General features: G+C 45.6%; 1 protein-coding gene across 1 annotated transcript; it reads right to left on the bottom strand.

Moving 5' to 3' along the window:
- Positions 1 to 842: 842 nt before the first annotated feature.
- Positions 843 to 25,029, bottom strand: LOC115327163 (cytochrome P450 2J2-like). The gene is made up of 6 exons (XM_040210618.3): positions 24,925 to 25,029; positions 24,205 to 24,509; positions 19,786 to 19,901; positions 9,464 to 9,722; positions 7,763 to 7,953; positions 843 to 1,024 (listed from the first exon to the last, which is right to left on the bottom strand). Exons 1-6 carry the CDS (start codon positions 25,027 to 25,029, stop codon positions 843 to 845), a joined length of 1,158 nt encoding a protein of 385 aa, XP_040066552.3.
- Positions 25,030 to 26,753: the final 1,724 nt, after the last annotated feature.

Raw genomic sequence — 26,753 nt, forward strand, 5'->3', positions numbered from 1 at the left:
GTTTTGTTTTTTTCCTTTATTGTTCCTTATGAACGAAGTGCATTCTGTATTATCAACACCATGTCTTCATATACAATGACTGATATAGAGATGACTTGATCATGAACTATACATGCCGCGCGGAAGATTGCCGCCAGCTTGAGCAAATGACCACTGCTCGCCAACAGCACACCACGAAGACTCGTTACGATCGGATACTCACAACTTACGCGCCTGGAAATCTCGTGTGGGTGCGGACGCCTATTAAAAAAAATATATTTTTTTAATAAATGGAGTCATGCTGATTCACCAGACAACTGACTCCCGCGACCTACCACGTGGAGACTTTTTGTCGCCACGTGACGGCCGCTTTAGACATGACAACATGATTGATGTGAAGCGTCTCAAGAAATGTGTTCCGCCTGAATCACTGTCTCCCGCACAATGAACCTCAAGTTGCTTCCCAACGCACTGCACGCCAACAGTACCTTCACATCACATTACATCTCCACCCCCTTCCTCCCACCAGGGAGGGGTTAATGTGGCGAATTAACTCGACAGTGCGTCGACTTCATCCACGTGCATCTCCAAGATTGGATGGGGCACAAGGGGGGCTCGTGTTCATGCGTTAACGCGGCCAATCGATCTTGGAGCTCCGAAGTAAACGGTTAACAAATTACAACCGTCTGCCTTTGTTGCAATATAAATTATCCATGAGTCCTCGTGTCATATTCTTGGAATGCGATTAATTTTTCCGAGACCTTTTGAAAGCTCTGTCCACATGGCGATACCCTAACTGGAAACCGTAAACTCTGAGAAACCTTTCAAAACATTGGCTTCTACCCACATCCTTTTTGTCGTGGCTATCGGCGGGGCACGAAGCGCAGCTTCTTGACGGAAGGATGACAGCATGTCGTGGCGAGAGAACCGAGATCTGGTAGCTGCGTTCCTTCTTCGGGAAACACGCTGAAATTTTGCAGGAGCGTCGCAAGGTACAGGAACAACTCGACATTCCCTAGCATTTCTCCAGGACACTTTCTTCTTCCTGAAAGCACAAAAAGAAACAATATTTCTCTTTTATTTGACAGCGACAGCTGCTATGATTTCTCTCCCCCCACCCCGTCAAAATGCAGTGGAGTGTTGCAGGGCGTCCTTCGCCTATATGCCTACACTCTAATGACCGAGTCCCACTAGAGCGACAAACAGAAAGGACCGACACCGACAAGTTCTAAACTCGTGCAGCAGGCACGGAAGATATCTTGGCTAAGCTTCGAGCCTCTCGGTGCTCGCGAAGTGAGCACGATTGCAAGCCTTTCAAGGGTACCCTCACGCGGATGCTGCACGTGTTTAAGAGTTGTTATTGTGGGCAATTTCTGTTTGTCACTCCAGTTGGACTCGGGCATTATAAAAAAGATTGTCTCTAAGGGTTAGCCGGCAGCATTTGGTCCTCTGAACTCACCTTTGCTCCCCGAAGATACCATCTGGTTCGAGCTAGATACCGTGAGCAAATGCTGAGGATTAACGGTTCTCGACCGGGACTGACCGAGAAGGGTGCGCGAGCAAAATCAGCCATTATTCCTCCTAATACAGGGTACATGAGCCCCCAAACGCGCGGACAAGATGGCGGCGTCTGCTGCTTCGTCGATAAGCAGTGTTACCGACGCACTTACTGTTTAAAAATGCAGGCGAAGGTATCCACAGACAAACGTAGTATTAAATATTGTAGGAGGGGCATGTTGAAGGGGGTTGGAGCTAACTTTATAACGATCGCAGCTTCTGTTCAAGCACGTCGTGGAAGTCAGCGCTGTCGCGAGCGCGGCCAGCGTTGAGGCACTGGTCATGCGGCTTTTGACCACTGTCCTGACTCCTTCCCCTTTGCATTCTTTGCAACGTGCTTTGAAAGCGTCTATTTTTTTCTTTTTGGTTTAACTGGGATGAAAATAATAGCACGTGCTAAAAACGTTTCCAAAGACAAGAAAAATTCGTTCCGTTGTTTTGTTTTTTGACCCACAACTACGACTCTCTCCGCGCTTGGAAAAAGGTGCGAAGTTGGGAGATCGAGGTCACGAAACCTGGGTCACGGAGGTGACTTCACACAATTAACACCGGAGCGCCAATCGGTTTGCATCGCCTCGCTCCCTGACGGCGTGCCGTGCCTGCTGCCGAGAACCGCGCAGTTAGGTATGCGCAGTAGACCATTTTAGCTTACATTCTCGCACTTGACATTCGCACCCTCTTCGCAGAACCTGACGACCTTGATGTCATCCTCGACGTCGTCCTATACGTCGTCTTCGAGGTCGCCTTTGACGTTGACCTCTAGGGCGTCTTCCTCTAGGACTTCGTCCTAGAAGTCGTCCTTGAGGTCGTACAAGAGATCGTCCTAGAGGTCGTCTTTGACGTCGTCGTTTAATTCGTACAAGATGCCGTCCTTAAGATCGCCCTAGAGGTCGTCCTCGACGTTGTCCTTGAAGTCGCCCTAGAAGTCGCCCTTGAGATTGCTCTAGAGGCCGTCCTAGACATCGTCTTTGATGCCGTCCTCTAGGACGTCGTAATCGACGTCGTCATAGATGTTGTCCTTGAGGTTGTCCTAGACGAATCTATCACCATTTATAGACAACCAATAATAGTGGTTCCTGCGGCAATTTCTTATCTGCTGGCTTACTCGTTTGCTCGCGCGCTTCAACGCCACGCGCTCCTGCCTGATTGAAACGGCGATTGGGGAGGAGATTGAACAGTGGCGCTGGCTAGCGACCGCCGTCGCAACTATTCTGCGAGGATAACAATCTCGCCGCTAGTATTCGTTCAGCCATGGAGGACGAGGACTTGAGGCTCGTGAAAGGTATGTGGATAATATTTATCCGCTCGGAAAGCATCTGTGTAGAGGTAGCATAGTCCCTGCTTGTTTCACCTTGCTTTAAATGTCGCCGCATTCTCGTTGAAAGCAAAAACAAGCCCACGTGTAGGCGCTCGCGATCGGCCGCGTCGCACCGGCGGCGCGCGCCAGGTCGTGCGTGACTGACGCGGCGTGGCGATGTTTGTGCGCTTCCTAGGTTGGAGAAACCGTATTCACGAAACACACGCATTGCTTTTCAGTGTCCCTGTCCCTTGCAACGATCATCAGCCACATCGGCGAGAGCAAGAGGTGCCTCGTTGAAAGCGAGGACGTGCTGAAATGTTTAAATGTAGTCGAGCGCAGCGTCGCCCCAGATAACTTTTCACCAAAACATCAACCAAAATAGTCATTACATTACGTATTTCTTAAAATGGCAAAATACAGAACACACTGGAGAACATTATAATGTAGAATGTGGTTAATTAGACTGCATATTGGCAGTAAACGTTACAAGTTGTCTTTTTTCAGTTTTATTTATCGGTTATTCAAAGGTGCACGGTTCCCGATGAAATATCAATGAGTTCTGCACGACGAGGAGTTAGTCATGACTTTGCATTGCTCAATCGAAATTATAGGAATCGCAAACTGGTTCACGCAAATGCGTAAATATCCCAATATCGAACTGATACTGCTACCTAATGTGTTCCAGTGTAAAAGCTAGCCTGGAATAAAATAGTGATCAAATGATAGCAGTACCTCCCGGTGGCTTCCGAAGCCTCGCGACCCGGTCGAGTGATCCCTTCGGAAGATTCTCCGACGGAACGGCATTGCGTATAAAGAACCTCCTCTTGTGCACTGTTATGAAATAGGGTGGGGATATTTTGCCGGCAGCCCGCACAACCACTCGGGAAAAAAAGATTGCCGGGAGTTTCGGACCGCAATGACTATTCGAAAAAAAAAATAAAGATAAATCGCTAAAAGCTTCACGAAAAAAAGTTCCTCTATTTCGGTTTGAACCTGGGATTCACGTCACGGGAAACGGACACCTTTCCACTGAGCTACTCACACAACTAAAAGTTCCCGTTTTGACTATTCCTTTTTTCACGAAACCCAATGGACACTACTACCGGCAATTTTTTTTTTCTTTTTTGCTCGGTTTGTTGTGCCGGTTGTTGGCAGAATATCTTCTACTTATAAAATACAATGTACGGTTTGAACGGATGTCGATACAAGCGTGATTTACGCGCGTACATGCCTCGTCCATTAGCGTAGTTTGCTTGGAAGGCATCACTTGAAAACTGACGACCACACACCACGTCGTGCGGAATCAAATTTTTCCTTGCTCTTACTTATCCACTGCGATTTTAGTTGTTTTTTTTTTCTTTTTTTTTCAGCAGGAAAGCGATGAAAACTGATTCTAGGATCTAAAACAAGCGCTGAGCACTGCGGTGCGCAACAAGACTGTACTATATTCTAACAATCCTGAAGGCAACGCGGCAACAACACGGCAGCCAACGGCCGCACACGGAAACGCCGGAGTTGTTTTTTAACGCAGGCGGTATTTGTTTTGGTGGACGCGGCGCCCCTTATAGTTGGATCTCCTCGCCAATAGACGCCGCTTCGGCAGCCGTGATTCCACAATCTTCGATCATTGCTCTGGACAGCGGCTGGGCGGCCGAGCTCCCGTCCTCTGCAGCACGGGCAGTTCACGCGACTCTTAAGGGCGACTCCGCGAAACGTCCAGCCCCCCCCCCCCCCCCCCCCCCCCCACACACCGCTCTTTCTCTTCTTGTGCCACACGAACGTAGTACTACACAGAATACACCTATGCACCGATCAATTCTTTTTTTTTAATCTTTAAAATAGGCTTTTTTTTTTTTTTTTTTTTTTGCAAGAGACGATGCGGGTGTTTGAGAGACGCGATAGTGGGGCAGTTTATACGGGAAGCGAGAACATATACTACACATTTTTGAAAACCGGAGAAGACGGACGAAAAAGGGGACAACACAGAAAGCGTCTCAAACATAAGGTTGCTGGAACCTATGGAGGCGCTGTTTTAGAGACTGTCGCAAATAATTGCTGTGTGTACCGTTACTTCTTAGGAAGAGAGACATTCCTTGCAATGTTTAGCAACAATATTCAAGAACAATACTGGTGCGAAAAGAGCACCATATTAGAAACCGAGTTCACGGACGAAGGGGTCACTGACCAAACGACTTTTTTTGAATGATCAGTAAAATAGGCGCATGTGTAGGCTTTGGGGGCGGCGATTGGATTAGCGTGTCGTTTCGTGCGTGTTCTGCGTGTATGTCATCTGTGTTTCACATCCTTGTCTATGTTAAATGCATAATACGTGTGCAAATCTGAAATAAGCGCTGCTCAAACGTGGATTTAATCAGATTAGGAAAAAGCTATCGCAGCAATGATAACTTTTTAGCCAATTGTGAATTTGACGTTGACTAGCACCGCCTGGGTCTGTAACGGCACAATTTGGTAATAAAAAAGGGTAAGGGCACACCATTTAGTACCAGTGACCTAAATACAAAGGTGCGAAGGTTAGTCCCGGGGGTTCAACTCTGAGGGAATAACGGAAGGGACGCAAAAGTTGCTCCCCTTCCCGTTAGACCCCAGGGGAGTGGTGATGATGCGCTCCGCTCCTTCTGCCGTGGTCGGCGCTTTATGTGGAGAGCCATCGGTGGTGGCAGCGCATTTGGTCCCCGGAGGGACTAAATACCGCTGCCCTTGTTCTTAGTGTGTAATGCTTGAAAAATAAATAGCCAAAACCCACCACGGTTATCTTTGGATTCGATAACGAGTCCGCTAATTGTGAAGGTAGCGCGCTACCTCAGAGCCACCTATACTCTGTTTCACCTTCCGATGGACCGCAGAGGACGCTACAAGCCACCGGAGCCAATTCAAAGCCCAGAGGGTGTCACGTGGCCTTCGTGTTAGGCGGAGTAACGCGGGGAGCCCGAAGTCACGAGACAAGGTACGACCTATGGATTGGCTCGCGCAGCTCGTAGTGTCAATCGCGGTAGATCGTAAGGTGAAACTAGGTATAATAAACTGCATGTGATGAGGACACCTGCGCATGCGAGCCTGACGCGGCGTCCGCTAGAGGGACTGCCAGTTGCGGCGACGTTGCATCACGCCGCCTGTGTCTCACGCTCCGTTCGTTGGAAAGCTTTTCTTTTTTTAAAGAAGTAAGTGCGTGTGTCTCCGGGAATTGCCGATGGCTCCTCCACGTAAAGCACCGACCGCGGCAGAAGAAGCGGGGTGCATCCTCAAAAGGTCATCATATGGTCACCACAGGTTTACTGCAAGATGCCCAAGGATACATCGAGGTCCGATAAGGGATCGTAGCTATCGCTGTGACTGTATAGTCAGCCTGAGCTATGACATGGAATAATTAATTTTTCGTTTGCTGTTCCGCCATTGCAGAGTCCGCGAATGCAAAATTCTACTACAACTCCAGTAGATGTCGGTGTTCCGAAACATTTACCGGAAGAAGAATTTCTGCTCAAAAATTAAAGAAAACTATCTGATCGAGCATTGGAACAAAGCACATGGTAGTTTAGCTAAATCGGCAGCCATGAGGGGCGTTCTTCTTATATTACGGCCCCTTTTTTCGTCTTTCTATATCAAAGTAAATCCTTTGTGTCTATCTTATTCGTGGCTTACTGGGATATTTTCTTTCTCTGTAAACTATACACTCGCCACTATGCTCATCAGAAACGGTTTCACGATTTCCACTCACATACTGCTTATTTGTAGTTCCCGTTATTTACATTTAAACGTGTTGTCACTTTTATTATTCGCGTCACACGTCAGATCATTTGGGGTTGCTAAAGCCGACACGGCGATGGAAGTAAGGTGCGTGTTGAACAAGTCAACCGCCAGTCTTGAATCACGTTATCAAGCTCGCTGTACATACTAGAAGGCACAGATTGTGGTCAGGCGACGAATGATAGGCAATTGATTGGTCCGGTGACCACGGAACGTCTTTCCTCTCACCTGAACAGTAAACTGAATATAGAACGTCAGGTCAAGACTTCACTCTTAACTAGAACATCGCCTGAAAGGGGAACGGTTGGTTAGAAACATCCCTTTTTTTTTCTCGGGCTCCCAAAGAGGTTATGGGTGTCATTCAGAAAATAACGCTTTTTTTTTTCTTGGTTTTTCTTTACACGCCGTTATTTTCGAGGTATATGCAATATCTGAAACTGCAGGGCGTGTTTTCGAGCGCTATTCTGGCGTAAATATGCTTTATAAAACAAGTCAATGAAAGAAGAGCCATGAAAACTGACACAGGGGTGCCTTCAGATGTGTATTCCTCATTTTCGAATTTTGTGAGAGTAAGCTTTAGAAAACAAAAATGTTTCTTTTGAGGTGCAAAGAGAGAGAGACAAAAAGTACGCTGGTGCTCGTAAATTGTACGACACACACTCGGATCTGCTGTATCACCTTTCAAGTGTTCAACCAAAAAATATGTTTTATATGGTGTTATTTATAAGCACCTGCGTCAGCCAGACGTTTTGGTTTGTTTGTTTTTTTCCCACTGTACATCGGAAAACCATGTTCGTTTTCTTTCTTGCATCCCCCCCCTCCCCCCCCCCCCCCCAAAAAAAAAAAGAAAAAAAACCCTGCACTTGCGAAGTTTGAGCGCGCTATGATCAATGCATCACCTAAAAACATTTGTGTGTGAAGTTGCACGGTAGAGCAATTATTGGCTACTATAGTATCTGTGGAGCCCAATCACCAGCAGCAACCCCTCATATGTGCCTCATTATCCACCTCATGACCATGTGCTATTTGGGAGTCCAAGGTTTCTGCAATTGCAATTTAGAAAATAAAAGATCGCAAGATTAATACTCGTGCTACGTTAAGCTATGCCTTGACCTAGGTTGGCCCATACATTATTTAAGCATACCGCAAAAATTTGTGCATTACCAAGCGAGAATGCGATGTGATGTTCCGGCTTTTTTGACAGCTCAGTACCCTCGGCCACCAAGAACCTCGTTGGATCAAACTCGTTGGGATTTTCCCAAAGTTCCGGATTTCTGTGAACTCCCATGACATTCACCAGGACCATAGTTCCTTTAGGAATGTGGTGCCCGCCGATGGATGTGTCCTTTTGTACTCTGCAGAGAAAAGGGTGCAATTTAACAGAAAAAAATTCTCCGCTAAATATAGCGAGAAGCTTTTAGTGTCACGTGACTTGACGTCACGGTCTCACGACACTGTGATTTCCCACCAAACCTTACGCAAAAATATTGCCAACTAAATTTAGCGGATTAACGCTGCGAAACCTCGCCAATAACGACTATATATCGACGTAAAACACAAAACAAAATGCAGCTACTTCATTCAATAACCCCTTTGCAGAAGGGCGCGTCATCTAGATCCCGTTCACCCCTAAGCTGAGACTTTGGTGGCAGCTGCGTGCCCACCGGACCAATCAGCCGCCTCCCTTACATCAACTGACCCGTCTCTCCGTGCGTGGGTATGGTCGAGAGCGTGATCACGGGACGAAAGGGAGGCGTGCGATTCGTCCAACGAGGATGTATTTTTCACCGCACTCTCAGCTCAGTGGTGAACGGTGTATCGTGCCTACCGGAGCCAATTATTCGAGTTCGACATTGTTTGGTCACGTACTCTGATCACGTATTGGACACGAAGGGCTACGTCATCGTTCGGCGAGGACATGCGTCCAATCACGTGCTTCGTGCAGAAAAAATGGCGATTGTCAATGTTGCTCGATGGGGTTTTGAAAAGGATCCCTTTCTTTTTCTTTTGATTTTTTTGTAGACGGCGTATTTACCTTGCGTGCCCTCTAGTTGAAAAGAATTCGGGCGGAATTACGAAAGTTGAGCAGGACTTGGTTTTGCTTTGTGTCAACATGGAGGTGGGCCGCGGCACGGACTCATTAAATCCAAAAGAAGAGGAAGAAGAGTTTCAGTCGTGATAATCACAATTCAGGCCTCCAAACCTGCAGTATTTCCGGAAGAAACTCTTTCATCATAACATAAGCTGCGACAAAGCATTTCTTGATAAGAAACTATAAAAAAACTGTGAATATTTAGATGAAATTATAAGGGTTCGGCACATTTTAATTTAGAGCATTCTACTCGAGCTTCTACGTACCGGGTGCTCGAGAAAAAAGAAAAGCTTCTTGGTCCCTTCACCGAAATTGACTACGAGTTTTAGAATGCTCAGTCTCTGCCCAGATGAAGCACTAGCGGTTGCGGCAGTCTCCTAAAAGGTGTCGGAATTTACGTTTATCTGATTCAGAAGTTATGAACCATTTTCGGACATTTTAAATGAAGAAATGGGACCCGTTATCGGTGGCAAACGCCATTAATTCCCGTATGTTTGCAGGCTCTGTAGGCAACGATTTACTCATTTAAAACTTCCGGCCAATGGTTCCAACTCTTTAAATAAGAGACAGGCGAGTTCTAGAAACTTTCGCGTTTGGTTCCAACCGAGCTCCATTTCGGGCGAAAACTAGGCATACGGCAATGGGTAGTTTAATTTTGAGGTAAATAAAAAAAAACACAGTCCTCTTTTTTTTTTTTTTTTTTTTTTTTCTTTTTCGCAAACAGCCTTTGTTTGGTCATAAATCCAAACGAAGATTAAAAAAGAAGAATGTACCCCCTAGGCAACCCGATGGCTAAGATGACTTTCCATCGGGTTATCTCGATCACGCTGGCCATGGTGAAGGGCATGGCTTTGCGGTCCTCCCACGTGGGCTGCCTTTGACGACCGACGACATCGTCGACCTCTTTCTGAATCTTGGCCTGGATCTTATCGGGATTCTGCGCGCACACCAGCAGCAGCCAGTGGATCAGACTTGGGCTGTTGCTCGCGGAGCCCAAGAGGAGCTCAGCTATGTTGCCCAAGAGATACTGCTCTGCATAAGAATAAAACAAACAAAAAAAAGACCACACTGAAGTTATACGCCTGTTTTTCTCGGCCAGGGGGCGCTGTAGCTTCCCCGAGACGCGATCACAAAAGAGGTGCCACCGAAGTGGCATTCTAGTGCTAGGGATGCGAGGGCTCGGAAGAAAGCCATAAATTGGGGGGGGGGGGGTTCTATTTTGTTTTTTTTTTATATAAAAAACTGGAAAAAAACGAAATTCAGTTTATTCAACTAACTTGCTCAGCTAATTTTCGCAACGAACGTCTACTTAGAAAGCATAGTGACTGTGTCAAAACTAAAAATAGCCATGGCATGCACCTTTTCAATAGGTTTCGTTGAGAAAGCAGATGGGGGAATAATATTCGTATTTTAGTAAATGCCGGGTTCGTGATATAAAATAAAGCCCAGTTTTCCGGCTCACATAAATTAACTACTCGTCATAAAAGGCTCAAGATTATTGAGAATGTGACCTTATAGCGCTGGTGATAAGATGAGTAAGTTGGTGAACGTTATGTTATCTGCATTGAAAGATCAACCACAGGCGCGAACGGGTGACACTTTTTGGAGAGACCCTGTATATCGCTAGCGCAAGTGCCCCCCCAGGATTCCTTCGGCACTTCGGTGTGATTCTGTCAACAAATGAGGACTATCAGTCTCTCTTCGAGAGTTATTTGCGCTTTCATTTTTCGGCGGTGTACGTTCTGGCCACACAACTTCCTCAGAAGGCCTTTTTCTTGAGGGATATATAATGCCAGATGCCACTTTGAACATTTTGCATGGGAGGTCTCCAACGGTTGTCTTTGGAAATTCGTACTTGGCACAACAAAATCTACATATAGCTGGTCCTTTACCAGTGTTGAGCATTTCGAAGCTTACCCATATATTTGAACGGGGTCTCACCATGGCAGCGAAAAGTTCAAACAGATCCAAGCAAACGCCGCTCCCAAGTTCCGAGAACTTGGCGGGTTGTGCACGTGGCTTCGCAAAGCTAAAGCGAGCTACCCGTGGATTGGATTGAATTATTTTGGATTTGCCCTTTGGATCGGGTTTCTTCTGCTGACAGTTGGCAGATGATTAGCGAGGAATCAGCTAAATTGGCAAAAGTTCACATTAACGCTAAAACAATTTTTATAATAAGATAATACCACAAAAATTCGCAAAACACTCTTGCTGTTATCGACTTTGGTAGCTAGATTTTGGATTAATGCTGGATTATTCCTGCTCAGACAATTTTTAATGGTTCCGAAACTTCCGAAAAAAAAACTTGTCTTCTTGGTAGTTTTTGTTGTTTTTTTTTCAACATTTTCGGAATTCCTTTTTTCTACCTAGCGCCTGATCATGTATGATCTGCAAACTATAGCGTTTTTCTGCCAACTCTCATCGTCTGTTTACGGGCAATAAGAGAACGTTTCAAAGGACGCAATGTTACGCACGACGAAAACATGATCCAAAAATATCCCATTTCGCTCGCCAGGGACGTTGCACAAACCAACCCAGCGGGCGGTAATTTTCGACTTGGTCTATATGGCGAGATGTCTATCAGGAGTCCTGACTTCCTATGCTAGGTGACTGGTTCAAGCCATAGCAAAGTGTAGATACATTGACGCTTATTAAATGGTTAAACACGTTAAACAAACCATATCCATGGATATCACATCATGCTAGTTCTGTGTGCGGCACATTTAGTCCTAACGCACAACATGGGCTATTCGGCGTGTTGTACTCAATCGTGCAAGATATTAGTAAAACAAAAAAGCTACTATAGACCTTTCTAGTATTAAAAAGTCCTCAGCCCAGCGTTAGATTTCCTCGGCCCAGCACGCGCAAGTTCGTCGTGTCGGAATGCAAGCAAATCATGCACCATATGCAAGACTCACTGAAAATAGAACCGGCCACAAGCCCTTTTTCGGAAAGGTCTATACACCTTTACATGAAAACTTAAGTGAGCGCGTTCGTTGGTTGTGTTTCTGTGTTATGCACGCGCACTTTCTGACTGGCCGCAATTGCGAGCGAGCACTGACTTGACCGTGATTTAGCACGTATGAGCAGGTAGCACCTTCATTTTTGTAAGGAAACGTGCATATACTTTAGCTCAGGAGTTGTGTGCAGCAAAGCCAAGGGCATAGGCGACTAGTTTTCAGATTTCCGTGCTTTTCTTTCGGGAGTGCTCGTGAAAGGAAAGAAAATGTGAAAGCCACGCGCACGCGGCTGTAAGTGTAAAGGACAATGGCTGCGTTTACACGGATGCGACCGTAGCTCATCGAATCGAGATGTGACTATATTGATTGGTAGCAGATGAGCAGAAGAGGATGAAGGCGGGAGACAAGATGCGTGTCGTTGGTCTCTGCCCGATTCGATGCGCTACAATCGCATTCGTGTAAACCCAGACGAAGAGACATTTAATAAACTAAATGGATCACAAAAGACACGCGTGATGTCTATAGGCCAACGCGCTTTTTACAAACAAGCCCTCACGAGGTTCGCGCGGTTTCCACACACGGTGCGGAAACCGCGCACGAGGTGTGGGCACTGCGCATACGCACTCGCGTATGCGCAGTGCCCACACCTCGTGCGCGGACTCGCGTCAAGTGGAGCGTCTGCGCATGCGCCCTGCCAATAGCTGCGCCACGGCAGCGGCAGGGCGTATGCGCGGTTTCCGCATGAGGTGTGGGCACTGCGCATGCGCACGAACTAGACTCGCGTCATCTGCGCATGCGCCCTGCCAATAGCTGCGCCACGGCAGCGGCGTGACGTCAGCGCCGCGTGCATTGACGTCACATCAGCCGCCATTGCTCCCGACCATGCTCCGTGACCGTACCTTCTGCAGCCTATACATTTAGCACCATCGAGTTTGTTCTATTCAGCAAGCCTTGCCGGAAGAACAGATATGATGGTCCCAAACGTATGCTACAGAAGGTACAGGCACTGGAGCATGATACGGGGCAATGGCAGATGTTACGGTGCCATTTTTTTTTGACGTCACGTGCGAGGCATGTTATTGGCGGTTCAAGGAAGCACCTTCTCAACTCCGGCAAGGCGCGTCCTGCCATATCACGAACAGTGTCCAGATCATACAACCTCTCTTGCTCCGTTTTTTCTCTTTCGGGGTAGCCCCGGCGACATCTACCGGGGCCATTCTGGCCGCCGACGAGTAAACTTCTCTATGAAAACCGATATACAAAAAAATAGATTATATGTTCTCGACTAGTGCCACTAAATAAGCTACGCTTCAGAGTAACGACACTTGGCCATATTGTGTCTTAATATCATGGTTGCCAGTTATCTGAAGCTAAAGCACAGGAAACACTTTTCTGCCATCCAAAAATGTTTAAACACTTCGACAGAGCAAAGCAATATTACATAACCTTCCTAACACTGAGTCTTATGCCGAGGAAGTAGCACTTTTGAATCGTGACGGTCGGCAGTTGCGTCTGCTCTGCATACGAGCCAAAATGGCGGCGCCCGCAACAACGTCGGCGGACGGAGTGCCGATACCCTAAGCGAGGCTCATTTAGTGGCTCTATTCCCGACTTTTTTCTGACTGGAGCAATCGATTGGGAAGCAAAATAACTCCAGCTAGGTGGAAAACACTGCCTGTGCGCATAGAAAGACATAGTGCAAAATTTGGCGTCAAGCAAGATTTGAAGAAGGAAGTACGTCACGTGAAACCGCCACATATACATATGTTCTTCCGTCTCGGTCTCCATCATGTACTCGTCCAAGGTACAATTGAAAGCCGCAGTTTAGCACCTTGGCTTGTGGCCCTCCTAAACACCTGTCATTATTATTTTTTTTAAGTTTTTAAGTTAGCCATTCATTGTGCGGAAACAAAAATAAGATGGATGGTGATTCCACGATTGCGACTAATTCTGTGGAGACTTTTGCATTCCTACAATTTCCAACTCCTCCGCCAAAAGAATCACCCATTCTGGACACCTATATCCTTCACTTATTCCCGCCCGTGCTTGTCATACTTCTAATCGTGAAATTTAAATATTTCAATTTTTGTTTCCGTTCAACCTCATTGTCTGGCATCCACCACGCAAGTTGGGACTGGATATGAAGGCATTCCACCACTGTAGTACCCGATTTGCCGGACAATAGTCCGCACATGGTCCGCACATGGTGCTTAGTACGCACAAAAGAAAAATATACACAGCACGCGTTGACAAATGTCTGCCTGAGAAAGAAGCTTGAATCATACATAGTCACTAACCTACTCTGCCGTTGACAAAATCCGTACCACCTCGTCATAATGACCAGGTGGTACGGATTGTGAAAAGGCCCGGAACGATATGCCAGCCCTTTTGTAAATAGGAGTGTGAGCTCGCTCTCGTTTGTAGCTTTGACTGCAGTCTCAGCTTAACGGTGAACGGACTATAAGATTAACCAAAGAAGACTTTCGATCATAGCAGGGGAGAATCTCACTCCACAGTCAAACACTTCAAGGTTGATCCTACTTCTGGTGTGATCATTTGTTATATCAAATCTTAAAAAATTATCACTCATAATTTCAGTCAATTTTCTAGCTGCACGGCGAGGTTGGCTTCTTTGTTGTTGTTGTTGCTATTATTATTGTTGTTGTTGCTGGTGGTGGTGCTGATGGTGGTGCTGGTGATGTTGATGTTGATGACGATAATGTCCATGTTGATGGTGATAATGATGTTATACTGATGATGTTAATGTCAATGTTGATGCACAAGTTGACGTTGTTGTTCATGTCGATGACGCTGTTGTTGAGTTTGGTGATGTCGATCATTATGGTCGGAAGCTTCTGGAGGCGCAATGACGCCATCAGAGGTGAAGCCTGGGGTGACTTCCGGTTTGGAGGGACACGCCGCCAACGACTACCAAAACCAAAAGACGCTATTGGACGGAAAGGACAGCTGATTTGGCGCCAACAGCTTTTTTGGTCACCTTTCGGGGCGTTCCCACTGCCTGCGGCCTCTACTTCCGGCTTCACTTTGATTTTCTCCTTTGGCTGGCTTGAGCCGGTATGTCGCCTCCTCTTCCTACCCCCATGATGTTGCTTTTGTTTATCTTGATGTCGATGTTGATGTTGTGGTTCATCTTTTCCGCGGCTATGTATTTATGTATCAAGATATGTAAAGCGGTCCGCCAGCAGGTGGTTCTTTTTTTTTTTTAAGTATTCAGAAAATTTAGTTTGTCTGGGTAGCTCAAAAAGAATTTTGTGGAGCACAGTTCACTTCTAAGACTGCCTCAAACATTTCCGTTCAGCATGATCGACCGGGTTGCGACTCCTTGCGCTCCACACTGATGCATTGCGCGGACCTCGGTTGCTATAACAACCATTTCGTCGTAAGATGTTATAACTCATATAACTTATAAGTTGTCGTAGCGCACATGGTCCCACTCAAACGCAAATGTCTCAACCAGGCTCCACAGTTAGCCTGAATACGACGTAAAGATTGCTGCCGATTTAGTCATGCAGCTTAAAGGGGTAGGGAAACGAAATTCCAGCGCTCACTTTCTAGCTTGAATGTGTTTCATGTTGCACCCTAACCTCAAAAACACCAGTCTCCCATTGAAAGGCACAAGAAAACTAATTTTAAAGCTAAATGAACGATCTTTCAATGTGCACTTGGTGGATGCATGCGGAGCCTATTTGGGAGGTAATCTAGCAACGTTGGGGAATTTGCTACGTAGTCGTGACGTGGCAAACTCCTTCGGAGCGGCGCCACTCTTTGGGATTTCAACATTTTCCTTCTTAGCTTTCCTCCTAGCTCAACTCACAAATCGCTCATTGTACCAAACGGTCCAAGAAGACAGAAAGGAAGGACTCCCCACTTTCTCGGACCCTCGTTCGTGCAACCGGACACAGCCACTCTCCCCCTAGAAGATTATTAACCCGTCGATCAAAACTCGAACAAAACTTGCTTTCCCCACTCCGGTCAGCCCTAAGCTGACGATGTTGTGGAAGCTACGTGCTCCTTGGGGCATCCACACGCTCGTCACCCCACGGGTACTTCGAACGGATAGGTTGTAACGCGCTGACAACGCTAGTCAGTCACAAAGAGGCGATTAGAAGATTGGTGGAAATTATCTAGGGAAATTTGAATGATGCAGAACTAACTAGTACAGCTGGGGCCAAACGGAGCAGAGAAAAATTGTGACTCCCTCCCGCGTGAGTTCGGCCCAAAGTCTCAACCCTGTCTCCCAGTGGGTCCGATGCAGGGGTAACGCCGACAAGGCCTGACCAGAGGAAAATTGGCGACTCTTTGCCGGGGGGGAAGAGGCGGGGGGGTGGTGTTTTTAGTTTTTTTGCTCGATTCCCCGAAGGTCATCCTGGTGATATCCCACACTACCTGGTGATAGTTAGGGGGTGAAAAATTGGCTTAGAAGGGCGGGAGGAATCAAATGTTTGTCTTTCTTAGACTTAGGCTAGGCGGCGCAAGCTACCGCCCGCTACAAAGTTACATCCATTCATTGGACAACACCACCATGGGCAAAGCTCATAACCACGCAAGCCTTGCTACGTCACGAATGCGGGGAATCGTTTCTTTCTGTTTTTGTTTGCGCCGGATATCCCGTGACGCATCGCGCTCTCCGTTCGCTTCTCTTCGAGCGCTCGCTCGAGTGCACCGTTTGGAACGAAAAATATATCCAGCCGTACAACACAGAAACGTGCGATTATATTTTACGGTTATTATCCGTCATGCTTGACTCATTTCCAAATGAAATTTAATTATTTCAATTTTTGTTTCCGTACCCCTTTAATGTCTAGCATCAACCAGGCAAGATGGGACTGGATATGAAGGCATTCCACCACTGTAGTACCCTATTTTCCAAAAAATAGTCCGCACATGGTGCCTAGTACGCACAAAAGAAAAATATATACAACACGCGTTGACAAATGCCTGCCTGGGATAGAACCTTGAATCATACATGATCATTAACCTACTCTGCCATTGACAAAATCCGTACCACCTCGTCATAATGACCGATGTGAAAAAACAATTCCTTTTGTATTCAATTCAAGGAAAACATGGGATCTCGTAAATGAGTTAATTGGTAGAAAAAGAAAAAAATAACATTGACGATACAATAAGAAATAATTTTCCCAGTATAGAGAACTACACGGAACTGGCCCAGTCCTTCAATAGCAGTTTTGTTAGTACTGTAGAAGCCTTAAAGCAGAATATATTGCAGCATGTGGGAAAAAATCCAGCTGAACAGATAGGCTGCTTAAATTCGGCACACTTAGCAGAGCTACACGAACAAGAATTGTTCGATATTATCAACTCAATGTCAATTACCAAGGTACCGGGGATAGATGAAATTCGTGTACGGGATTTAAAGTATAACTATCCAAAGTTAAAACTAATGCTACTTAAAATCATCAACGACTGTTTGACAACATGTGAAATTCCAGAAGGGCTAAAAGTATCAATAGTAAGGCCGCTTTATAAAAATGGTAATAAGAAAGAAGTTGGAAATTATAGACCCATATCTATATTACCTGTGATCGCTCACATCCTAGAGAAATGGGTTCAAAAATACTTGAATGGATTTTGCGACAAATTTTCGTGATTAAATGACGCGCAGTGTGGCTTCCGAAAACAGAGAAGTACGATTTCACTACTAGAAGGTTTCTCCGACTGTGTACATGAGACACTTGAAAATAATAAGATTGCGCTTGCCTGGTTTGTGGATTTATCTAAAGCATTCGACACACTCGACCACAAAATTCTATTACGCAAACTCGAAAAGCACGGATTCAGAGGTCGTTTTAACAGATTTTTTACAAACTACTTTACAGACCGATTTCAAATGGTCAAAATTAGTCACAACACAAGTGAAAAAGTAAGAATCGAATGTGGGGTGCCGCAGGGCAGCACCTTAGGCCCCTTGCTTTTTCATATTTATGTAAACGACCTAGGATCAATACCGTTGCAGTCTAGAATGTTTCAGTATGCCGACGATACCCTTTTATTATTACCACATTATGACTACGAGCAAGCGGTTCCTCTTTTTCAGAGTGAGATAAACTTATTAATATATTGGCTCTCAAGTAACGAAATTTCTCTAAATACCAAAAAAACTAAGCTAGTATGTTTCCGTAACCCTCATTAGCGCATTGAACTTAAGACAAACATATATCTCCACCTTCATGAGCAAGATCAGTCAATCTGCAGATGTAAACCATTACCATATGAGTCTTCAGTCAAATATTTAGGTATATTTTTTGATGAGCATGTACTTTGGAAACAGCAGTTAGAACATATTACTAGAAGGCTCCGTTTAGTATCCGCGTATATATACAAACTAAAAAGTGCATGCTGTGTAAAATTACGGCAGTCTATTTTCAGAGCTCTAGGGGAGTCAATCTTACGGTATGGAATAACGATATACGGGAATTGTTCAGGGTACAAAAGAAAGGGAATTGATAGGGTCATAAAGCATAGTGCGAATAACGTTTCATATGGTTCAGTCCATGATGGCTTAGAGCTGGAAGAAAAAATTAAGGCACTAGGCATACTTTCATTCGATCGATTTCATAAATAGGTAGCAATAACAAGTAATTATTATAAAAATGATTTCAAATACGAGGTTAAGAAAAGAAATCTAAGGCGTACAGAGAGATTTATGTTGCCGAAAGTTCTAACAAATTATGGTAGAAAAGAAAGGAAATATTACATCCCTGCATTATTTAACGCGTTGCCTGAAACTTTAAGTAATTTAACATCCATTCGCGCGGTGAAACTAAAAATCAAAGAGTGGTGTCAAACGCTCGCTGGTGTTACCTGTGGATAAAAAGTTGTAATCGTTTGCATAGTGGACAGGTCTTTCTTAAGTGTAATGATGTATGCAGTGTTTTGTTGGCTGCCTTGACCCACACACAAGCATTTCTGCTTTCGTGGGCCAGTACGCTATCGTTTGTGAAATATTTATTTTCAGTAAATAAAGTAAATAAAGTAAAGTCTGCACCTGTAGATACTACGCACCGCTGAAAGTTTCATCTTTAGAAGAATGCTTCGATAGCAGTGTTTTGTAAAGCTCGTCGATAGTACAAACTTTCAGTTTTCAATGAAAGCATCGCTTCGGCCTCTTTAGTTTTCACACCCCTTCTGTGGATCACCGTGATTTCGTCTCAGCACAGGTGTCCTAAGGTCCAAAGGTTCACCAAATGCGAGGCCGAAGGAGTCACCTCCCTAAATCATTATCCCCCTTTCTAAATGCACAGCATTTATAGGGCCTGCTTTTGGGATTTCGTGTCCGTTGCGTGTCGCCTGGATGACGTCCCAGCGTCATGTGACGCTGGGAAGTCATCCTAATGGTTCTCTAAATCTGTATGAAAATCTATAGGTCTTCTGTACCAAGACGCCATGTCACAGTATGAAGTCATGGTGTTACGTGATGCGACCTGACACCACGTCATTTGGTCGCGTCACGTCAGGTGACACCATGATATGACATCTTCATGTCAAGTCACGTCACACAATGATGTCAGGTGGTACAGTGACACGACATCTCGTCACGTGAATCCATGACGTCACGTGACAGCATAATTTCACGTGACTGTCATGCCACGCGACACCATTTCGGCAAGTGGTACGGTGACGCCACAAGTTACTATAAAGCTACATGACAGTGTGACGTCAGGAGATACCGTGACGTAACTTTGGGACATTACGTCACCTGACATTGTGACGTCACGTAACGTCGTGACGGCATCCAAGAGACAACCAATTTTCTTTTTTTTTCACTTTTCCGCAATTCTTTCTTTTCTCTTTCTGACTTTCTCTATAAAAAATCTACAGTCCAAAATTTTTTTATCCAAACGTTTGTTTGAAAATTCAAAGGGAATATTGTTCTGTTTCTCCTGTTCATCGGAAGAGAATCTTGCATTAAAGTATCATTACATCGAGCAATAATACAAGGTCTAGCAGGTATATTCTAGGTTGCCTTGTACATCGGCTTATGTGAGATATAGTGCGTGATAAATTTAAATACAATATGATGATTGCAGTGGTATTTTGGCTTAATTTCTACTGGGCTTGCAACGACAGCGACTCGTTCGTGCACAACTTACCCCGAAACGCAGAATTGGAGTCATGTTGACGTTTTGCAACCTCCTTGGAGTAGCCATCAATATAGTCTCGGTTGAAATCCGCCTCTATTGTGTCTTCATGTTCCTTGATCCGATCCCTATAAAGCAAAAACAAAAGAAAGGAAGACTTATTTTGAAATATACTTTTATCGATATCATTGTAGGAAAAAGGTTAGCATCCTAGACAACACCCGACATCCTCAGGACGTCCTCAAAAGGTACTAACGACCTCATGGTTTTCAAGCCGTCCTCAGGACATCCTGAGAACGTCAGTCGATGGATCATTCTAGAAACGTCCTTCCGAGCACTTATTGAGGACGAAAGATACAAAGTTAGAGGTAATATATACGCCCTCAATTTGATTGTTTTTTTTAATAAATGAATGATATGGCGGTAGTATACACGTTTACTGCTAAACTAAATTTCGCATAAAAATTATTACATGTAGTTGCATATGTTTAGGACATCTTTTAACCATAGTTTTGATCAAACAATTCTTTAATAAAACCAGGACGCACTACAGTTATTATTAGTTTTATATTTGCGCAGTATTTCGGAATTCAGTACCACTGACAACATTCAATCTAGGTGGTGCAAGCTAGCGCCTACTACAAGGCGTACCGTTATTGCAATTATCCACCCATCCGAAAGACCCAAGCAAGCTAAGCCAAGCCAGGACAGATACAGATATGGCCTCGAGGTTGATGGTGGCTTGATAATGTGGATGCTTGGGCTAGCGGGTCTTACTCACAAGTTTGTGCAAGGCCAACTTGACACTTAAATTGACGGAAAAGGAAATTTGGAAAGTGCAATGAATAGCTAGATTGTACTTGTACAATGATATATTATTCATAAGAAAACTGGAAAATAACGACAGAAGTAACGTCGTTACTTTCATCGTTACCTTAAAAAAAGTAATAGAACTACAGTTACTAGTTACATTTTTTGAAGTAACTCGTTACAGTTACAAGTTACAAAAAAGTAACGAAATTACAGAAACGCGTTACTAGTAACGCGTTACTACCCAAGCCCAAGGCTGGTAATTCATGCATGAATGGAACAGCGCGGATACAGTCACACTCACAGGCACACAAGAAGGAAACAGACTCGCAGCGCTGACTCCTCGGCCGCGAACGCACTTCCAATGCGTACCTCCATCAAAGGGGTTGAACTTGCGTTGATTCACCTCGCCCTCGAAACAGTCCTCAAGTCACAACACCCGCTATTTCACGAGCTCCGAGTGTTCTCTGACTCGCAGGAAGCAATTAAAGAATGCCGGAAAGCAAGCAGCCCGAGTCGCATAGTTCGGGAAATCAAGAAGCTCGCCTCCCCACTCCTGCAGCAAGGAACGACCATCAAAATCTCCTGGGTCCCTGGGTATGCAGGCGTCGAGGGCAAAGAAGAGGCTCATCAGCTAGCTCGCGCGTCCCTTTCCTTTCTCCGCGAAGCTGCTGACGTCCCTCCACATTTACACGACCATATCTCTCACTTGTCATCTTAATGAAGAGTTCGAGTTTCGAAGGGACTCGCAATGGGTTCAGAACCTGTTATCACCTAATTGTTCAAGGTGTTATGGTTATTGGTTCTGGCTCACGGTAAGTCAAAGGCTCTGTCAATATCACCCTCAAACTCTAGTGGCGTCCATTCCCCCAACCACTGATTTCTATAACAATTTGCTGGATCGAGTATCCCCGCTTAGTCGCTGCAGAGCAAGTGCGGCCACCGGAAGTTTCGAATCGATCATATGGGGCCTGCTTAAGGTCAGCCGGGTGAAGCGTTGCAGAGGCTGGGCGGCTGCGTGCTGAAAGACATTTTTTCTGCTCGTTCGCCGTCGTTCACCCCCCCCCCCCCCCCCCCGCAAAAAAAAAAAAAAAGTTTTTTTTTTTTGTAAATTATTATTGCTGCCTTTGAGAATCCGTGGAAATTTTTACGAAGCGAAGCACCTAGGGGATGGTACAACTCGTCGAACGCAAGTCTTGCGGTCAAACGTCGTGTTCAGAGGACATGCCTACGAACGCCGAAGTGTCTGCGTCTTTGTTCCTTCGTAAGCTCGGATACCGATCAAGAATTGACCGCTTACACAAGGTTTTCAAAAACTTCTTTGACGAAGGAGACGAACGAGCAGAAAACGTGTCTTTCCGCACGCAGCCACCCAGCCTTTGCAAAGCTTACCCGGCTGACTATCAAGCCAAAGATGGCCGGTTCTGAACTTCCGGTGGCCACACTTGAGCTGCAGCAACCAAGCGGAGATGCGCGATCTAGTAAATAGATTTTTCCGGAAAATCCCAGACCTTGTAACGAGGGAAATTGTGGAGCTGTTTGGATGTACGGTCGTGCCAGCACAAACGCTTCGTATATTCTGGTAGCGGTATGATTCATTCTTTTTTATCGTACGGAACTCCAAACACACCAAACAATTAAGCGAACAAAAAGAAGCCAAGCACATACTCTGTTTTGCTTTTCTTCCGACTTCTCTCCGTTCTGAAATCAAGAACTGCTAAACCAACGTCAACTTCGTCTTCTCATCTTGGATAATTTAACGTGCCGTATGGATCTGAACGTCACAATGCGTAAAACAGACGCTGGGGACCACATATTTCCGGAAAAATCTAGTATTGGGGAGGATATCGAACAGTCACGCCCCTAGCGGTACGCTTCAGCTGTGTGGGCAACAAACCGAATTTTCTTATTTGTTGTTGGGTAGAGAAATCGGAGATGACTCTTCCAAGGTCGCTCGTCGTGCGACCAAAGTACTGGTCAGATCAAAGCGCTCGTGCCCAGACCTTTGTTGTGATGTGCTAAGCACCGGGCTGTGGGGACGACAAGCTCGATAAAACGCCCCCTATAGTTCGATCTCTTGCCGACGAGGGCGCCGACACTTGCCGACACCTCCTTGACCCACACACACACACACACATTTTCCTTTTAATGCGAAAGCATTAGATGGGTTCATGGAGCGATCCGGAGTTATCTGAGCTTAAGCCGGCGTTATCGTTGTGTGTAGCAGCGATAAAAGGGCACCTAAATTCCCTGCGACGTGTGATGTGGGCCCATAGCAACCGCATCATCGTTGCTAAGGAGCCAGATGAACTGCTGGCGGCGCAGCGCAAAGAGTAGAAACACGTCAAAACAAAGTAAAAATAACGTCTTTGAAAATAAAATTTTGTACATTTTAGTCCGGGTGGCAATCGAGCCACGACCTCTGTGGTGCGAGATCAGCACGCTTCCCCGACGCCACGGCGGCTCCACGGTTCGGGCTGACTAGATGTGTGCCTAGTGCGTGCGTCATGTTTTCGCATTCACACACGTGTCTCTGCCGAATTTTCTTCTTCGCTTTGTGTGAGCCTCATCTTGCGCAACACCCTATGTTGTGCAGATTCACGTTCCACGAAATCAGTTTTCCTTAGAACGCTCGAGATATTTGAGCGCAGTCAACGCTTAGAAGACACGGAAACACATACACAGTCGAAAAGCGAAAAGCTTTGGATAAGCCGGAGGATGAGCACGCGCAAAAAGCTGGCAAACGCTGCCGGATGTTGCAGATTCGGCTTGGCTCGATTGGCCCTCCAGCTCGTATCGAGTGCAGCGCACTTCTGACCGATAAGATCGACGCTTTACCATCACGTTATGTTAAAACGCACGCATACCTTCGTTGTTTCTTTCTGTACGCGTTAGTCAGCTTCTGGTGAAGGAGGAAGACCAGCAAAACCGTACTATCGTGGGAATGAAGTAATGGCCGGCCGCAAGTCGGCAAGCCAGAGTGAAAAGACTAGAAAGCTTGCCGCCATCTATGAGCGACGGTGGCAACCAGACAACCGGCAAGCCAATTGACTGGTTGCCGCCGTCGCTCGTAGATGGTGGTAGCTGTCCGGAGTGTTGTATCCACATTTATTTGCTGAAGGACACGATTTTGGAGGAACTAACCCTTAACGGCTCCGCTGTAAAAAAAAAAAAAGCAAAAAAAAAACATTACGGTGGATCCAACGCTGCAAAAATCTGCTGGAAAAAGGAGCAGAACACAGAGAGTGTCGCTTACTCCCTGCGCCTTTCTGTAGATGGCGCCATAAGGGGACACCCGGGCTCACTCGGTCTTCTGCGAACACGTCCACCGCCGACTTTGGCAAGTTCGTCGGTCTCGCATTTTACGCCCTTCAACTTTTACAAAGTAAATTAACAAACCACCTGAATGCAAACTTGGTGAAAATTTGAGTTTTCTGTGTGAAAGCTCTGATGTCTCGCGGCTCGCTTTGCAGGGTAGGGTTTACCGTATGTGAACTACATACTTCCCAGCGACGTAAGCAAAATAAGGCACATGCCTCCGCTCGTACATTACATAAGATAATGTCAGATAACGGAAGTCGTTTTTTCACCTTCCGCATCCGCTGCACAGTTAAATCTTACCTGATGAAGTCGAGCAGAACGTTGCGTAATCTCCGCATGGCCCCTGTCCTCGTAAAAGGAAGGCTGGCTTCCAATTTACTCAACCAGCGCGGCTTTGACTCGATAAGCGTGCCGCTGTGAAATAGCTCCACGTAAGCCGCGACGTGTTTTGTTAGGTGTTCCCGCTTCGGGTCGCCCAATGCGTATCTGGTTCCAAACAAAAGGGCGCTGGAGATGTTGAGAATGCTTGGGAAAATGAAATCCAGAACAGGAATAGCACGTCCTTTGGCCGCTTCTATCTGGTGGACAAGGTTGAACAATTCCTCCTGAAACGTATAAAAAAGAGCAAATATCTTATTGAGTGTACCCATGTCTTTACAAATATTGTTAGCATTACACCATTGAGGTTCCGATCAATAATCACAGTTTACAATCCCGGGAGAGCAGCACCCCGTACTGTACTGCAGAAAGATAAATCCAGCAAACTATGTTGAGACAAAAAAAAAAAAGAAACGTTACACGGGGCCTTGGTTTCATTAAACAAGATCGGTTTCATGTTCATGTCTCGAAAAAAAATGATATTCCCGCGAGAAAAGTTCGTGGCCCATTTAGATAAAATAAGACAATAAATGTATGCGATAACTCCCAAGCATTATCGTGCTGGAGGCGGGGCAACTGAAACCCCTCCCTGCCGTTCTCATTCTGGCATTGACTATACAATAAATTACTTCTTATACCTACCCTAATGTGCTCCTCCATCGGTGCCCTTCCGAAACCCAGATCTCGAAGCATTCGAAGACTGAAATTTCTATTCATTGTCCACGCTTCGCCGTTGAGATTCGCCATACCTTAGAGAAAGTACAAGCGCCAGATTTGTAGTTTTGATACCTTACTGATAACTGTTGATGTGATTTAGAATTTGCATATCACTACGCTTCGTTGCCCGACTCTTACGCGATTTGACCAGTTTCATGCAGGGCACATTCTGATGTGACTTTTTTTTTAATTAAAGTTTTCAATATACGAAATATCTTGGGAGCGTCCGGGTGCATTGTTTCCAGATGACGTCATATCCGTATAGGAGGCAGGGCGCTCGGGCACTTCCGCTACGTACTTCCGCGGGTACGTGCCGAGCTATGCTGGTGACTGTGTTTGATTGCAGAGGTTGCTCATTCGTGCTATTGGCTTCGAGATCGACCTTGAAGTTGCGCCACCGTCGCTTGTCATCATCAATTTAGGCTCTTCGTTTTCTCGCTCGGGGAGCTGTAGAATCGCGTTTATTTTGCCGCATGGTATTGTTGGGGAAACAATTTTGGGGAAAAATTGTGCGGTACCATTCCTTGCTTCAGTTCGAATTGTGTGGTGAGTAGGAGGCCGAAATTTAAACAGTCGCTTGTGTGAGTATCTGCGGCGTCGTCTGCTGTAGTGTGAACGCACGTCAAGGCGTCTGAACAAGATGCTTCAAATGACGTCAAGCGACACTCCAACGGCATATCAAGTGAACCGAAGGTGTTCTCCTCTCTTTCACTTAGCCGGGAAGGGCTCTGCTCCACCTCGAAAATTTTTCGGAAAAGCCCCGAGCCCCCCCACAGTAGTCGGCGCCTATGGCTCTTCTTCCAATGTTGAGTTAAGATCTAATTTTTCCGGGAATTAACCAAGCCGTTTCCTACTCTCTGTCTGCTTAGAACACAATGGCTAGTTTGGTAAAGCAAAGAGGAGTGCCGTTAGTTTTGAAGAAGCATACACTACAGCGATGTTTATTCATTGTCGTGTCCTACTTTTGAAGAAGTCGAACTGCGCATAATATAACTGACGAGCACGTACCCATGGTTCCCCGTGTCACTTCATTCAGGATGCTTTCGCGAGGACGGCTCAGCTCATCTTCTGCGCAGTAGAACTGCTTTATGGAAGCCAAATCGTTCAGGATCACCACATTAGTCGTGCCCAACTTCATGCTGCAGAAAGAACGTTTTGTCAATTCTATGACGAAGGATTATTTCTAGTCCCTTTGCAAACATAGGAGTCATTTCGCAACTACAGTTACCGACAACTTCAGGAACACAGTAATATTATGTTCACGTTTCTTGATTGTAATTTGTTTGAATGCCTGTTGTTTGTTGTTGTTCTTTCTTCGGCAGCCTTATTGGTACCGTACCTTTAATGGCTGCTGGGCTGTAATAAGATGCCAGGCACCCTAGTGCAAGACTATTGTAAACTTGAGCGTATCGTAATATCTCACCACCGAGAGTTTTAAATTATGCCTAAACAATGCCAATTGATCTAACGACCCCCTTTCCACGGTTTTATCCGACGATACGAAGGCAGCAATAGAGCTGGCTGTTGACGGGGTATTTCTTGAAAAGAGAACTTTTTATTCGAGTTATGGAAGATAAGACAAACCATTGTTGAGAAAACAATTGGTCATTGTGCTTGAGAGACAAAAAAAAAGATCAAGCAATGGTACTTACTCAAGGAATCCAAACGACACTATAACCGCATTCTCGCTACATTATGAAAACCTATTTAGAATGCACCCTTGTCATAGAATGGGGGGCTCGAGCCCTTAGTAT

The sequence above is a fragment of the Ixodes scapularis genome, unplaced genomic scaffold (assembly GCF_016920785.2).
Source record: "Ixodes scapularis isolate PalLabHiFi unplaced genomic scaffold, ASM1692078v2 PGA_scaffold1__304_contigs__length_218370807, whole genome shotgun sequence".
Classification (NCBI taxonomy): domain Eukaryota; kingdom Metazoa; phylum Arthropoda; class Arachnida; order Ixodida; family Ixodidae; genus Ixodes; species Ixodes scapularis.

What these genes read in the sequence shown, in the direction of transcription:
- LOC115327163 (XM_040210618.3), bottom strand. Translation starts at nt 25,029, where the DNA reads ATGGCGAATCTCAACGGCGAAGCGTGGACAATGAATAGAAATTTCAGT. An exon ending in GCCATCGGGTTGCCTAGGGG is followed by an intron (nt 7,954 to 9,463) that starts GTACATTCTTCT and finishes TTTTCTCTGCAG; the next exon opens with AGTACAAAAGGACACATCCA. An exon ending in TCACATCGCATTCTCGCTTG is followed by an intron (nt 1,025 to 7,762) that starts GTAATGCACAAA and finishes TTGTGCTTTCAG; the next exon opens with GAAGAAGAAAGTGTCCTGGA.